At 41.7% G+C, this 16287-nt stretch overlaps 1 protein-coding gene across 1 annotated transcript in view; it reads right to left on the bottom strand.

Moving 5' to 3' along the window:
* Positions 1–2004: 2004 nt before the first annotated feature.
* ZNHIT6 (zinc finger HIT-type containing 6) overlaps positions 2005–16287 on the bottom strand; it is a 25596-nt gene continuing 11313 nt past the window's right edge. Inside the window, exons 6-10 of the mRNA XM_018561845.1 lie at positions 9284–9352; positions 8717–8797; positions 7828–7905; positions 5294–5418; positions 2005–2132 (exon numbers count right to left, since the gene is read on the bottom strand). Coding sequence (XP_018417347.1) covers positions 2005–2132; positions 5294–5418; positions 7828–7905; positions 8717–8797; positions 9284–9352 — 481 coding nt within the window. The remainder of the gene's footprint in view (positions 2133–5293; positions 5419–7827; positions 7906–8716; positions 8798–9283; positions 9353–16287) is intronic.

The following is a 16287-nucleotide window of genomic DNA, read 5'->3' as shown; positions in this document are numbered from 1 at the left end:
AGATTCTTTTGGGATACGGTCTTCACCTTCATTTCTGCAGTTACTCAGCTCCCCTGTATTGGGTCCCCACAATTTGCCCTCTTGGGGATAGGAATGGATGATTGGCCTACAGATTGTAGAACTGTAGACTCCCACATTCTTATCGCTGCTCATCTAGCTATAGCACGGGCCTGGAAACAATCGGATCCTCCTTCACTTAGTGTGGTTGTACAAATATTAAACACGCATGCCCACTTTGAATTTTTATTTGCCAAAGCTAATTTGAAAACGCGCACCTTCACCTCACAATGGGCCTTTTGGTTGACAGACACCAGATTCCTGAGTCTGTTTATTATGTATCAGACCTTTGTGATCATTATATATTTATTGCGAATATGCGAGGAACACAACTTACACCTACTACCCTATGTCTACGTTGTACCTGGACTTTCTACTAGGAGTAATTTTTATGTAAGCCTTCCATTACCTGTTATGCCACTTACTATCTCTCTGTTAATGCTGCAATGTCATCTCATGCTGATTGTTTTTACATACAATTGTTTAATTGATGACCTTATCTATTGCTGCATAATAGTGTAGTTTATTGCTTATCTTCTATCTACAGATACTGTTTGTGTATAGTTAGGATTATTTTTATTTTTTTTTGGTCTATGTATCCGTGTTGTATTCTTTTTGCTTATTATTTCTGTTCTATTGACAAAATCTAATAAAATCATTGTTAAAAAAAAAAGAAGTTTATGTGTGTATAAAGGCAGGCGTCCCAATACTTTTTGCAACAGAGAGTGAGGTAGGTGTGTGTGTGTGTGTAGCCCCGTTATTGTTTTTCCTCCTGGAAAGCTGGCCCCTGAGGTAGCTCTAGACCAAAACAAGAATGGGCAACCAAGGCTTAAATTGGGCAGCAGGTGTGTCTAAAAGTAGCTGAAGGTCCCACCCCACATGGCACTCTCCTTCCTTTTGGTCTGGGAAATAGAAATACTTGGTGGTAAAAGGCAGCATTGTCAAGCCCTTATTTTCCTCTTGATGAGTGGGGTGCCAAAGTGGCCAATCACCAGACCCCAGCACTGCCACATAGGGGCAGGAGGAGAGTCCTAAGCCCTGTGCAAGCTTCTACCAGACTTGTTTGCAGGTGGAGTGAAGGAAAGAAAACCAGCCTTGCAGAGCCTTCATTTAGTTGAACCTGTAGCATTGCCGTTCATCTGCAGTACACAAGTTCACTGAGTTTGGAATTCTTTTTTTAATACTATAACACTTGTAAAATGACATTTTCTGAGATCTTAAATATACAAATCCCTTACAGAAGCCTGCTGCCAGTGTTTCCACAAGCTGTACAGTCATAGAATTCCATACATTCATATCACATGTTCAGGTAAGAGGTTTCCTGTCTTCATATTTCAGCACAAGACCCCCAGGCTCACTTAACTTGATCAATCTTAGTTTTGTCCCTAAAATCATGTGTGAAATGACACGTCCTGGCAGTTTCTTTTTTTAGAAAAAGATGCAAACGAGAGCAGTTTTACAATATGGTCACACAAATGTTTCCTAACTTGGAAGTAGGGGGGAAACTGTCCCAAAGTCAAGATTACAGAATAGAAGGGTAAAATCTGTTTTCTGAAATGCCTTTGTACAGTAGGTAAAGGGGCTACCAGAAACAAATATTGGAACATTCTTGGAGTTTCCATTGCAATTACCAGTTTAACCTTGCTATGAGTTCCTGCATCTGCATCCTATGTAAGAATAACACATACAACAGAAATTTGAATGAGAACAGCTGGGAATGCAGATCATTCAAACTGTAATTTGCCAGGAAAACATTTTGACTTCGGAGCTGCTGATTTCTTGTGTGCATGACTTGTGTATTTAGGCTGTTTGAATTGCATCTGTTTCCCAGGTTTTTGCAGAGCAATACATTAGAAAGCCAATCTGATCCAGGTTTTCATGGGCCCCCTCGGATTCCTCCAGAGGTTGCTAGTGGTTCCTCAATCTGTGGTTGATTGACTTCCCATTTTATGGTGCCTGCATAGTACCAGGTCCTACACCACTTAGCAGAGCCAACGACATGACATCGATGATCTTGTAAGCGGTCTGCAAGGGTTGCATTCTCAACACCATTGGGAAGGGGACATTTTTCTCCACTTAAAGAAAGGATGAATTAGTTTTAGCAGGGGTTACACGAGCCATGAACATTAGGGATGCACCGAAAGTTTGGCCGCCGAAACATCACTATGGCCGAAATTGCGGTGCATCTATAGTTTCTATCCTCCCTGCTGGGCACTGCTCTGTGTCCCCTCTGAAACAGCTAAGGGTCTAGCGGTGCGGCAAGGGAGAGCGTTGCCAGCGTGCCACAGGGGGCCGGGCTCTCCTCCCGCACCACATCAGTAGAGCAGCGTGTAGGCAGAGACAGCTGTCACTGGAGACCGAGTCAGCAGTGAGGGGGAGGAATCGGCTGTCAAATAAAACGGAGCTCTCCACCCCGCACAGCCGGCTCACCCTCCTGTGACAATGAGTCAGGCTGGAGCGGGTACAAGCACTCCGTGATCGCTGAGTGCTTGTAAATAACTGGACATAGTATGAGTTACTATGTACCAGTTATGAATGAATGGGAAGTGATCTACGTCACTTCCTATTCATTCATGATTGTGTACCCGGTAACTCATTCTATGTCCACAATTTATGAATGAAGAGGAACACTCAGTATAGAGGATTCCTTTTCATTCAGTGCTGGGGCTGCAGAAAAAAAAAAAAAGAGAAGGATTGAGGACTGTGTCCTCAATCACTTTTTCTATTGCAAAACGGAAATATCAGGAGTCTATTTAGACCCCAGATACTTCACCGAAGCCCCTCAACAGTAAAGTTAAAAAATGAAAATATTAAAAAATTTAATTTAGAAAAGGTTCAAAAAAATTTTTTTTTTCGGTTTCAGCCTGACATTTCTTTCTATTTTTGGTCTCAAAATTTAATTTACAGTGCACCTCTACTGAAAACGATTTCAAATTAATTTGACTGGGCTGCCTAATGCACCAAATAAAGTGCATGCAGCATTTGTGGCAGCACCCGGCAACACACATTACCAGAGCACAATAGTGTGAGTGGGCTGTTAAAGAAAGAGCCGTAAGATGCTCCAGCTAAGGATCATAGGGAGAGACCCCGCCTCTGCCTTTAAGTGAACCTGTGCACAGACCAAGGACATTAGAATATTGAAAAAAATATATATTTATATATTCCGAACAACAAGTAAAGGATTGAAAACAAGTTCTTATTCACCTGTGTAGCTGCAGGTACTTTGGAGAAATGTATTTTGACCGTTCACAGCAGAGACACTGAAAGCACAACTTCTCCCGGCCTAATTTTGAGGCATTTTGATAGTAGCATAACTCCTCCTAAGAAACAGTGCACTGCGTGCATTAGGACTGAGGGATCTTGAGAAGAGTTCTGAGGCAGAGTGCTGTGATGTTCTCAGAAAGCTATGTACAATAATCTGCCAGCTCCTCCCACCAGCCACGGTCTGTCTGCATTGCATACAGAAGCAGAGACTCAGCGAGTGGGTCTAAAATAAGGTATGTAATGGAAACGGAAAGGTTTATTTCAAAATGTCATTATTATGGTAATGGAGAAAAAGGAGGAACCAGGGAAGATAAAAGATTAGTTGACTAAATGTCAGCTTTAAATAAGGAAGCTTTAGTTTCATTCCTCACGAGTGGAGGAAGCAGCGTGAGCAGCAGGAAATGCAAGTACCCCCCTTGTTCAGGTACATGCTTGCTTGATAAACCTTATTTCTGTGAGAGGGTTGCTTTTAAAGGAAAGTTGTGATGACAGAAATATGTAGGCCGCCATTGCTGACCTTCTAAAGTGCTAGTTACTTGGTTGTCATGCAGGTTTCAATACTGTGGTAAAAAGAAGAGATAAAAAATGACCTCATTAGTTGTATGCTTGCTGCTTGTATGCGACCCAGAAGGCAAACACAGCCAGGCAAAGGGCAATTACAGAGGATTCACACTGTACATCTCGCATGACAATTGCACTTTAACATACCACACAACTCTTTTGCCATGTTCTTTATGGTAAAACAGTAAAACGTAATGAAACAAAAATGTCCATCTAATGTCTATGATTAAAAGAGATTTACAAACATGGGAAAAGCAGCAGTGGACAATTGTTACAATGAAGCCCTGTTAGAAAAAAAATAAGTGTATCAAACATACATAAAAACTGGTTACAATAAAGCAAATTCCTTTACACATGTACAGAGTCCTCCAGTAATTTACACATCAGAACACACACAAAAGGTTGAACTTGATGGACTTGTGTCTTTTTTCAACCTCAAATACTATGCAACATCAAGATGCTCTCATTTCCCCCCTTCTTCATAAAGCAGATGGTGACGGCTTATTTTCTAGAAAGAAAAGAAAATGGATTATTTACAGTGGTCCTTTTATTGAGCATGAGGCATCCTTTCATATCAAGTCCAAATCTCCCAAATAGTGAGTGCATGGCCAATATTTATTTGGATAGGGAAGGGTTCAAATCCAGATTGTGTTATTTCGCTCCTGCCTTCGTACTGCTAAAGAGATTTCTTTTTATTTCCTCTCCTGGAGATGCAACAGGAAATGAAAGAGAACCTCACCAAAGTGAGAGAAATCCACATATTGCAAAATCGTCCCCATTGGGTGATTAACCCTCACCTCTTGCTCTGGTGACAACTCAAAAGGTTTTGGATTTACCATCACTTTCTCTCGGTGATAATGATCACCAGTATAAACGGGAGTGAATCTCCCCAGTAGAGATGCAGACCACAATAAAAACTTGCACAGGTTGTAACCCTTTTCCACACTTGTCAAAACTTAAGAAATGTTTCTCTCAGCACAAATAGTATTAAGCTACGTACATTCACTTTCCACAATCAATCATGGTCATACTTCCATCATTGCACACAGGTCAAAGCAGACCGTCCAGCCTGCTTGCAGCAAAAGGCATGCTAAAACAGTAGACTTGTACTGCGGGAAACTAAAATAAAATGAAAGCAGGCGTTGTATGGTGGGCAACAGAAGGTTCCTCAGCATACCTTCAGTAGGTGAACTCACTTCCCCCAGAGTACCTGGTATAGGTAGAATAGGCATACCTCCTCCTCCCTCAAAGCTGCATTTGGTGCCTGAGTGACTAACTGCCAAGCACTTGCATTGTCCCATGGAGAAACACATAGGCCTATGCAAGTAATGACTTTCAGAAGGAGCTTCAGGGGCTCAGGAGGCAGGTACGGTGATCTGTCAAACTCAACAGGCATATCACATCTGCTTACCTTGATCCACCAACACCATGTCTTTGCTGAAGCCTTTCAACGTCACATACAAAGTTGGAAACTCAACTACTGTCTTCTTCTGGAGATTCGCTCTCAGACTTCTACTGATATCCAGCTCATAATACCTGAGTTACAAAATATTATCTGTATTATGCAGGAGATTAAACCCTCAGCAATTATGATGAAATTAGGTATTTAAGTCATGATCATTGTATGGAAGCCTACACATCTCTTATAACATTTCCTTTCATGTGTTTTGCATTGCTTTACTGATTAATTAAAATTGTATTTACTGCATTTCATCACATTTACACTATATGGCCAATTTTTTTTTAACACGATCACCACACCTATCTATATGGCCACAGGTTTTTGGACACCGATGCGAATTCTTGGGTTCAGGTCTTTCCAGGGAAGGGTACGGTTACAGCATACAAAGACATTACAGAGAATTGTGAATTTAAACCTTGTGACAACAGCTTAGGGAAGGTACTTTTTGTTACAGCATAACTGTACCCTTGTATACAAAGCCAGCTCCATAAAAGACATGGTTTGAGGAGTCTGGCGTAGAGGATATTGACTGGGCTGCTCTGATCTCAACCCTACTGAACACCTTTGGTATTACCTACAATGTTAACTGGGAGCCAGATCCTCTCATCCAATATTAGTTCCTTGACCACACAAATGCTATATAGGCTGAATCGGCACTAATTCCCCCAGACACACTCCAAAACCTTGCAGAAAGCCTTCCCAGGATAACTAAAACAGGACTGTCACTAATGCCATATTAATGCCATATTAATGCCCATGGTTCTGGAATTGGATATCCAACAATCTCATATAGTTGTGACCGTCAGGTGTCCACAAAAAGTTTGGCCATATAGTGTATACTGAGATTTTTTTTTTTCAATTTGAAAGCATGTTTGAAGCTTCTCCAGTAAAAACACTTGATACAGTTTAAAAACAAACACAAACCGTCTATAGACATTGATAGTTCATTTTCCTTGCGCTGATATACACTGCCTGTCTAAGAAAAAAAAGTCACCACCTGGATTTAGCTAAGCAAATAGGTCAGAGCCTTCCATTGGATATTAGGTCTAGGTTCAGCAAAATTACGTGGCCAAAAAATGAGGTTAGCTGCCTCCCTGAATATACTGAATGATCAGGTTTTTTTTCTTCCCCCGATGGCACATTGGGTATACTCCAGGAGGACAATGCCAGGATTCATTGAGCTCAAATTGTGAAAGAGTGGTTCAGGGAGCATGAGACCTCCTTTTCACACATGGATTGGCCACCAGAGTCCAAACCTTAACCCCATTGAGAATCTTTGGGATGTGCTGGAGAAGACATTACACAGAGGTCCGACTCTCCCATCATCACTACAAGATCTTGGTGAAAAATGAATGCAACTCTGGATGGAAATAAATGTTGCGACATTGTATAAGCTTATGGAAATTATGTCACGACAAATGAATGCCGTAATTAAAGCTAAAGGTGGTCCAACGAAATATTTGAGTGTGTGACTTTTTTTTTTGGACAAGCAGTGAATATTAAATAAAAAAAATAAAAAAAAAATCTCTGCGTTTTTAGAGAAACACAAGAAGTGAAATAGAAAATGCAAATACAGTCATAGACAGAAGCGGTGATCAGTTTTCAGTGCATCTAATTATGCTCTAAGAAAAAAAAACTGGCAGTGCCACAAGAATTTTGTTTAACTATAAAATAACGTTCAAGAAGTGGAATGGGCTCGAGTGAACCTGTGACCTCCTGGGAGTGAATGTTTAGAATGTGCCGAGACTCCCCAAAAACAACAGTCTCAGGAACCAAAAAGGAGGCTCCCACAATGCATTGTGAGATACTGGCAGACAGAGGGATAGCTGGAGTTTTAACAAAGTTGAGGATTTTAGGTGTGCGCCTACGATTGGGGAGGTTTCCTGAATGCAAAAAGAAAAAAGCAGCACGAGATACATTTTATTCTGAACCTCAAGAAAACCAAGAAAAATGAATCCAGTTGTATATTTATTGATGATCTATTTACAACAAATGTGTCCTTATATTAGCTTCATGTAATACCTTTCAAAGCAGGACAGGGAGAAGGAAGGGTCAAGTACTAACAGCCATTCTCTGCTATGATGCAGTGCTGTCGGTCTAGCAGTGGTGGCTTCCTAACAGGTGAAGTGACTAAGATAAAAAAAAAAATGGTGATGTAGTTACCCTCCAATCAGCAGGCTAGGGGCAGTTCCTTGGCCAAGCTGTACTGATATTATTGAAGTGGAGTTTGGAGACCTGGCTATGCTATTTGGCACCTGTGCATGAATCATAAAACATACAGCACAGTTATAAATCTTTTCCAGCTCAGATAGTTCTATTATCTGCATTTCATCTGTGTATTTAGCAACGTGCCCAGAGTCCAGGTTTATGGACACCAGCAAGAACCCTCTAGTACCTGCTTAGCGGAGATGCCATTTAAAAGATCTGCACATATGACTTGCACACTTTGAAAAGTATATAATCCACATTTTGCTGTAGCCTACCTCTTTGGACCAGGCTCCTTCTTTTCTGCTTCCATAAAGACCTTTACATCACAAGGAGATCCCACATACTCCTTTAACCTGAAAAACAAAAAAACTGCAATCATAACAAACTCATATGTTTGCTTTAAACCTGCACATGTAACCAGAAATTACATCCATGTCATGCTTTGTCACACAGGCCACTTAGTGCTCATGAAAGTTACAGCTGAAATCCGGGCTAAATAAATATTATCTTAATACAAGAGCAATTTGTATTTTTAAGTGACTCTTGGCATCCTTTCTGTATTTCTTCCAGATCTGTTCAGTAATCGATTACAAAACAACTCTCAGATTATGCTGTGTGAAGGAATTTCCTTTGATATAGACCAGTCACTGCTTCTCCCTCTTCTTGTGCAGGGCGACTGGTCTTGTATCCACCCACTCCTGTAGATTTCTACAGGCAGTCTGTAGTTGGTGGGGCTACTGGGTCCCTTCCACATCTCTGCTCTCTGTACAGGCTATGTGCTTCTCAGTGATGTCTGGGTTTGCAAAGCCATATAGTGCGTACAAAGTGGATTTATATATTGTGTGACACTGAGAAATATAGAACATTTAATCTTCCAGAACCAGGTTTTTGAGTTCCACCCCCACCAGGTCATATACAAAGGACATTTTATGATCTCTTCTGCTTGTGCAGGTCTCCCAAAAACAAAACATAAAATGGCATGGTGGCTGGTCTTAAAGCAGCAGGGGTCTGCAGTAACAAGACAAACTTCAGAGCAGACTACCCTCTTCAATGACCCATCCAACCCGTGGCAAGAATGACTTTAAAATGTATGAGAAAGCAAATGTTAAAAATTGCAGGTGGAGAAGAACACAGTGATAACAAAAGAAAAAAGGAGCTGGTTACCTTTGTCGAATGGTTGGATCGGACTGTGTCGGATCAATGTAATTTTTCAGAATCTCGCCAAGTGTTCTGTCATCTGGAACCCTTCCAAACAAAATCAGAAGCAGACACATAAATCACCTGCACTGATAGTTGGTCAGAAAACATGAATAAGGACAATGCAATGGATGTTTAAAGTCACACTAAACTTATTAGTAGCTTATTTGTTTATCACGCGTCTGTAGGTCCGCAAATCATCTCTGAATTGGTGCCGACACTGTCCTTCCTTCTGGAGTGCGGCTACTTTTGTTCCCCATGGTCCCGGTGTAAAGTAGTCACCGCTCCAAGCTCACTCCCGTGATGGACTACAATCTCATGTTTAGTTTACTAAATTTGTATGCATCACAGGAGGGAGCTTGGAGCAGTGACTACTTCCCTGCTCCCTTTTCCTACTTCTTCCCTTTTCCAAACTAGTAGACAGTTGCTGGAGACTGCTCTGTCCCTTTGTGAGCTTGTACTGCTGAGCTGCGAGAATTAGAGCCGTTTGGAAACATAATTATTAAGTGTTTGGGCAAATATGTAAAGAAATACCTCTTATCTGTGAATTCTGCTTGACAGTGAGGAAACACAAGCTTCAAGTGCCAGTAAAATTTCTGCTCTCTAAAACAAAAAGAGAAAAAAAAAAAAAAAAAGACACCGATTATAATATATTGGTCACATATAATACATTATATTTTTCGATATAGAACACACAGTGCATCGCAGCTTTTTTGCGTATAGAGCTGCATAGTCGCAGACCAGTCAAGGGCGCCCATGCTCATCTCTGTCCACTGCCAAAAGTGCACACAATGGGCACGTGAGCATCAGAACTGGACCACAGAGCAAATGGAAGGTGGCTTGATGAATCAAGTGTTATAATATGTAGATGGCCGGGTGCATGTGTGTGGCTTATCTGGTGAAGAGATGGCACCAGGATGTACTATGCAAAGGAAGACAAGCCAGTGGAGACAGTGTGATGCTTTGGGTATTGCTCTGCTGGGAAACATTGGGTCCTGCCATTCATGTGGATGTTACTTTGACATGAACCACCGACCTACACATTGTTACTGACCAAGTACACCCCTTCATGGAAACGGTATTCTCTGATGGCAGTGGCCTCTTTTAGCAAGATAGTGCGCCTGGTCAGACAGCACAAATGGCTCAAGAATGGTTTGAGGAGCACCACAATGACTTTGAGGTGTTGACGTCGCCTCCAAATTCTCCAGATCTGATTCCAATCAAGCAACTGTGGGATGTTGTGGAAAAACAAGTCCAATCTATGGAGGCCTCACCTCACAACTTACAGGACTTAACAGGATCCATCTGACGGCTTGGTGAAAGATATCACAACATGCCTTCAGAGGTCTAGTGGAGTCTATGCCTTAACAGGTCAGGGCTCTTACATATGTGAGACACGATGTTTCCTGCATAGTGCCTTAAATTCCTTATATGGACTTGTACTTGAAAATTATTTTTGCGTTGAAGAACATTGAAAACTTCATAATTTTAAGTATTTGGTTGCTAAGCTGGTTTGTTGTGAAGCCGTCATGTTCCTAGATTTGAGAATTACATAAAACAAAAAGAGAGTATTTATTGGATTGAGACTGTATTTTCATCCAAGTAACAACTCTTGGTAATGTTTCATGAAACACGCCTTGACTCCTGGCTCCGTCCCTGCGAAATTCTCCCACGTCACTAACGTGACTTGTCTCTCTGTATACTCAAACGGCTTTTTATATTTTCTCAGACTGGTATTACCCAGGCTCAGGATAAAGAAACACCCATAGTTTTATGCCCTGAACGTATGTCTGGAAGATGTCGACGTTTTTGGAGTGATGTAAGTGTAGGCCCAACCTGTCTGAAGCCCAGTACAGGCTGCCGCTTTGAAAATGGCTGGACCTCTACCACATGGTATGTCATGAGGCTCGCCTGCCAACATAATGGATCTCATTTAAGCCTTAGGAGGGAAGAATTTTTCTCCATAATGGCCAATCAGATTCTCTCTTCCCTTTTTCCAGGGCAGTATGATGAATGAAAGACAGCGTCAACTGGTGTGGGTAACAGAGGCATTGATTCCCTCAGGCTCCTTCATTAATATTTCCCATTATGCATATATGAAAAGTTTATGAAATAAATGGTTGTCAACTCCCACATGAAATATCTCCGTATAACTTAGTGCCATGACTCAGGGAAACCAGGAAATCCCATGGAAACAACTGATTATTTACCAAGTATAATTACACAGGTCTCTTATGTGAAAGAACTGTCTTTGTTGCACAGTTACCAACCAGATTCAAGAACTCAGATTCAAACAACTGTGAGCTGGCAATAAAGATTATGGAATATATCCAACTGTCCAGACCCTGAAAGGCGGCACCTAGTGATGCCTTCATGTACTTCTACAAACCTTGCAGAGCACCCTAGGAGCACTATTATGCATTTCTTGACCAGCTACTATAGTTGACAGGATGGGGTCGCTTCCTGCTTTATCTAGCTACTGGTCAGTAAAGCCAGCCTTCTAAAAGGGCAAAAGTAAAGCTGGCCAACTATGATTCAAATTTCTGCCATCTCCTGTTGAATTGGCCAAAAGCTAATCCATGGGTGATCCATGGGTGGCCCAGCTGGTAGCACCTACTGTGGCGAAAGTCGATTCTTCAAATCGACATTTGTTGAGGGAGCCAGGTGAAAAACAGTCAACCGAACAGCCAATCAGCAGTAGGATCCAAAGACATCCGTTAATCTGTGCAATAATAGAGGAAGGTTGGAGGTGGGAAACAAAGGAGGGGGGTACCCACCTCCTGCACCCAGGATTCTAAGACACAAACAGTCCAGTGGGAACAGATCTCTAGAAATGGTCTCCAACTGATGTGCAGTTGGGGCCTTAAAGACCCTACGCATTCTCCAACGGAATGGTAGTCGCTGTGTTAAGGCGGGACACTACTGCCGGATCTGACATTAGCAGTATGAAGCCAAGAAATGTATGGTATTGTATGCTTACATCTATATGATAAATGATCGAAGAAGAGAAGCCTAGTATGAAAACTTGATTGCCAGGTTTTTGATAATAGTGGCTAAGTGGTTAGCACTTCTGCCTTGCAGCACTAGGGTCCTTGGTTGAACTTCTAACCAGGACACTACCTACATGGAGTTTGCATGTTTTCCCTGCCCATGTGTAGGTTTCTTCCGGGTGCTCCAGTTACCTCCCACACTCCAAACACATGGTGGCAGGTTGATAGGCTCTGGTCTAAACTGGTTGTAGTATGTGTCTGGATACATGTGAGATAGGGACCATAGAGTGTAAGCTCCTTGAGGGCAGGGATTAATGTGAATGTACATTTAAAGTGATCCAAAAATTGTTGGTGCAATTTAAATACCTGCATTAACCATTGCATATATTTAGAGCTTAACTCCAGGCACCTTCCTTTGGCTTACTACTGCTCCCAACAGTGCCAATGAGCATGTGACCATATCATGAAACAGGGAGTAAGGCCTGGTTCACACCTGGGCGTTTTGGAGCGCGTTCCTACGATGTGCAAAACGCTCAAACACCGAAATCCCATTATTTCCTATGGGTATGGTTCACACCTGGGCGTATTACAGGCCGTATGAATGCGCTACAAAACGCCCTACGCCCAAAGAAGTACAGGAGCTTCTTTGGGGCGTATTTGCCGCGCGTATCCATTGGGATACAGCCAGGTAGCCCTCGGAAACACGCGTTTGTCGCGCGTTTTTTTACCGTGAACTGCGGTAAAAACGTGCGGCACGAAACGCACGACAAACGCGCATATTCGATACGCCTAGGTGTGAACCCAGCCTTAGAGGTGAATGGAATTGAATGTGAACTTTTATGGAAACATCAACAGGTGTAAACGCGACCACAATGTTTGCCATGTATGTAGCTTTCCAGGGCAGGATTGTTTTTTTAATCAGTAACAGTGGAACTACGTTTTAAATGTGAAGCCACTGTCCAGTAAGATATTCCATCAACAACCAAAAAACAAAAATCAGAGAAAATAACATTCAGTACTGGCCAATATAAAATATGCAAGATATTATCCATGTAGCTCTCACGTAAAAAGACAATAGGAGTCAGGAAATACGGTCACCCCACTTGGCAAATGCTGTTCAGAGCACATAAAAGGGAACATATGAAGCGAAGAGGGAAAAATACAAAACACAAGTAAATAATAAGGGAAAAACAATCGAAAATGTTATTAGAGTGTCAGATAAATCAATCCTGCAAGGGCGGAGAATGCTTGCTTCTATGTACTCTGAACTCACCAGTTGCCATATTCTACACATACAATGTATTAGCCTGCAGGCAGTTTTAAAGCCCAACTCAGCTGAATAATTATTTCAAGTCAAATTAGTTCTGAATCATGAATACAAGTAATTATCTCACTGCTGCTGGAATAATTACTTGAATTCCAAAAGTAACATTTCCAGAAGCTGTAAAAATAAAAAATAAAGCTTTGGCTACTCTATGGAGGAGCAATGGTGCCATCCTTGGACAGCAGCACTGTCACCCTGTGGGGAGAGTCATTTTAGATGGACTTGTCTAACAAATCAAAGCTGAATTCCAGCTAACACTTCTTAAGCTGTTACAGCAAAAATGTTGTTGATTTTCTTTTTGGATAAACATTTTACATAATTTAAATATTTGCTAACCATTGTATGCACCCCTGTCAGTGTTAAATGGTTGGTCCCAACCCTGTATCTGCCACTTTTGCTGGACAGCTCGGCCTGTTAAAAATAATACTCACTGGCTGTAACATCAGATACAAATAAAGGAAAGGAAGCCTAGAAAACTAATGCAGCCACCAAATGCGAGAATTAGTAACCTGCTACATAGTAACATGTTGCTTTTGGCTATGCTTTAAGACTGTAATATCGTAATAATGGAAGACTCAATATTCACATTCTTGCATAAGCCCAGTTGTAACTAGTTCTCTTTAGCTACCCAAGGCACGTTAACCTTAAAAGGGCCGTCCAGTCTTTAGAACCTCTCTCGGCCCTTCCTAATCTGAATGTTTCAGCAGACGGTTTTAAATTATGTGGAAATATTTCATAAACCTTGAAGGGGAGGAAGTCATAAAACCATGCCCGACCGCTGGCGATTTTATAGAGAGCAGCGCTGCAAACTTCTAGGTTAAGCAGTACAAGCAAGCATTTTCAGTAAATATTAAGACGAAGGCAGTCATAACTGCAAAGGTTGTTTGAATCAAAATACATCTTTTAACACTCGATCCAATGTTTTGATTCCTAGTCCGTTTCCCTGAACAAACACGGCTTGTACAAGAGGCCTGTGTGAGCCGCCTGCTCGCGGGGCGCAGAACACGGGGGAGAGTGTGTGAGCTGCCGTTGGCCTTTTTCAGATTCCTTTGGAAAGTTGTAATGTTTGTTAAGCAATAACTTGGAGCCTCAAAAAGCAGAAAATCTCTCACTGATTTCCATTCGGTTTCCGCCCCTGGAATGAAGGAAACCACTGAAGAAAAAAAAAAAATCCTCAATGCTCTTTTTGAAGCTGCAAAGTTCACATTTGCTCAAATTATATACAGAAAATTAATTCAGCGACACAGGAATGCAATTGGTGTAGTTGCTGTCAGGTATGTCTTCAAAGGTTAAATATCCTCTGAATAGAACTGCTCAATGGAACTCAGGGACTTATTTTTCCACTGATTTGCTACTACTAAAGCTGACCGGCAGTTGTTGTTATGCTTACTGAGGCAAATATTAGTGCAAAATGGCTTTTATAAACTGCCCTCTCTGCCTGTGCAGATGTTAAGAGGAAGAGTTTGATCTGAACATTAACCTCTTCTGCCCTAAAACATCTCTAAGGGGAAGCTGGCTGTGGGCTGAAGGAAAAAAAAAAAAATAGACCCGATTGCTCCATCAACACAGCGTGTCGATCGAGGAATCCCCGCTGTTTACATACAGCGGCTGATGGCACCTGTCAGAATATCCGACCAGAGAGGGAAGCTCATTGGCTGCTGGCTCTGATCGTTTGAAAATGTTTCAACCGCCTCTTACAATGAGCTGATTGAGGAGCGTCAGCCGAAAGGGTGCCGACAGTGCGAATTGCGGCCAGTTCCTCAAAAACTGGACTGAATTTCGCACAGTATAAGGGCACCTTAACAGTGTTGCAAATACCTGTGTTAATCTTCAAACTGATCCATGTGTCACTACCTGGATCCTAGGCTCAGGCAGTACATGGGGCCCATCAGTCGGCCCACATGGAGACCAAGCACTGCTCCCTCCATGGGTTACCTCCCACCCCTATCAAATGTAAAAGACCTCAATTCCGATGAGCAGCAAAGGCTTTTGTCTGGAACTGAAAAAAGGAACAAAAAGCAAAAAGGAAGGGAGAAGCTTAATACCAATTTAGCCAGAAATCAAAGTCCCCATATACAGAATGGGCCTAGAAACCAACAGGGTTCCACAAGATATGGCTGCACTCTTGTCAGGTTCACTTTCATTGTAGCCTGCACGCAAACAGCACTGTCTATAGGTCTAGTCTACCAATGATCACTTTGTGCGTCAGATATATTTTCACACTTTATCATCTCTTGTCCTGTGTCTCACATTATGATTTGTGACTCATTCTGTGGCTCGGAATGCCTTAAAATACCCTTACGAGCGCCATACATGTTACAATCTAACCATACAAACTTTGTAACTATAACTAAACTTTGTAAAATGTGGACCTAGCCAAAATTATCCAATCTATTTGTATCCATTCAGGTAGCTCCTTGCACTATATAGTTATTGGTCGATTTATTTTGCTCAAAGTGAGGCTTCAACGTTATAGCTGACGGAGGTGGCCAAAATGTAAATGGTAAAAGAACGGGGTATTTCTGATACCCGTGAGGGACACAAGATAGGGAATTTCAGTTTAAACTGGAAATCTCACTGAAGTCCTTGTATAAGCACAACTATGACTCATACCAAAACCAGTGGGTTCCCAGTACCTGGATTGCATTAGGCCGCCTTGGGGAGATCAGAGAATATAGGAGCCCAAAGGTCCTGGAAATGTAAAACTTTTTTTGTATGGCAAAGGAGAGAAGTGAAGAGAGATGACACATGCTTGCTGCAATATTTTTAATATGAAAGCCAAGTGGGAGCTTTTACCTTAACTGTTATGAGCAATCCCAGTGCTGCAGTAAGGAACTGTGTACCCTCTTTAGACTTGAAGGGACCTCAAAAAAATATTAAAACTTGCACAGCAACAAGCAAAAGGAAATACCTGGTGACGACATAAGTCATACAAGAGGCTACCTGCTACCTGTAACAAACTCAAGTGAGGTGTATAATTCCGGGAAAGGGAGTGAGCCAATTACAGGAACAGGGAGCATTCTGAGAAATCATATTTAGAGATGGGATGCTACTGTGACAACAGTTCAAGGAGCCTACAAAGAACAGTCAATGGGATTCCATAGTACTTTACTGAGAACGGCACACAAGACTTGCCAAGAACTGAAGAAATGAGAAAATATGAGGCATTTCACACCATCAGGCGCCTTCACAAAAAAAAAAAAAAAAATGCCCTTTTTGAAAAA

This window comes from Nanorana parkeri, unplaced genomic scaffold (genome assembly GCF_000935625.1).
Source record: "Nanorana parkeri isolate BGI_ZX_2015 unplaced genomic scaffold, ASM93562v1 scaffold548, whole genome shotgun sequence".
Lineage (NCBI taxonomy): Eukaryota > Metazoa > Chordata > Amphibia > Anura > Dicroglossidae > Nanorana > Nanorana parkeri.
The sequence above is the reverse complement of the archived record's forward strand: the minus strand, read 5'-3'. Positions and strand labels throughout refer to the sequence as shown.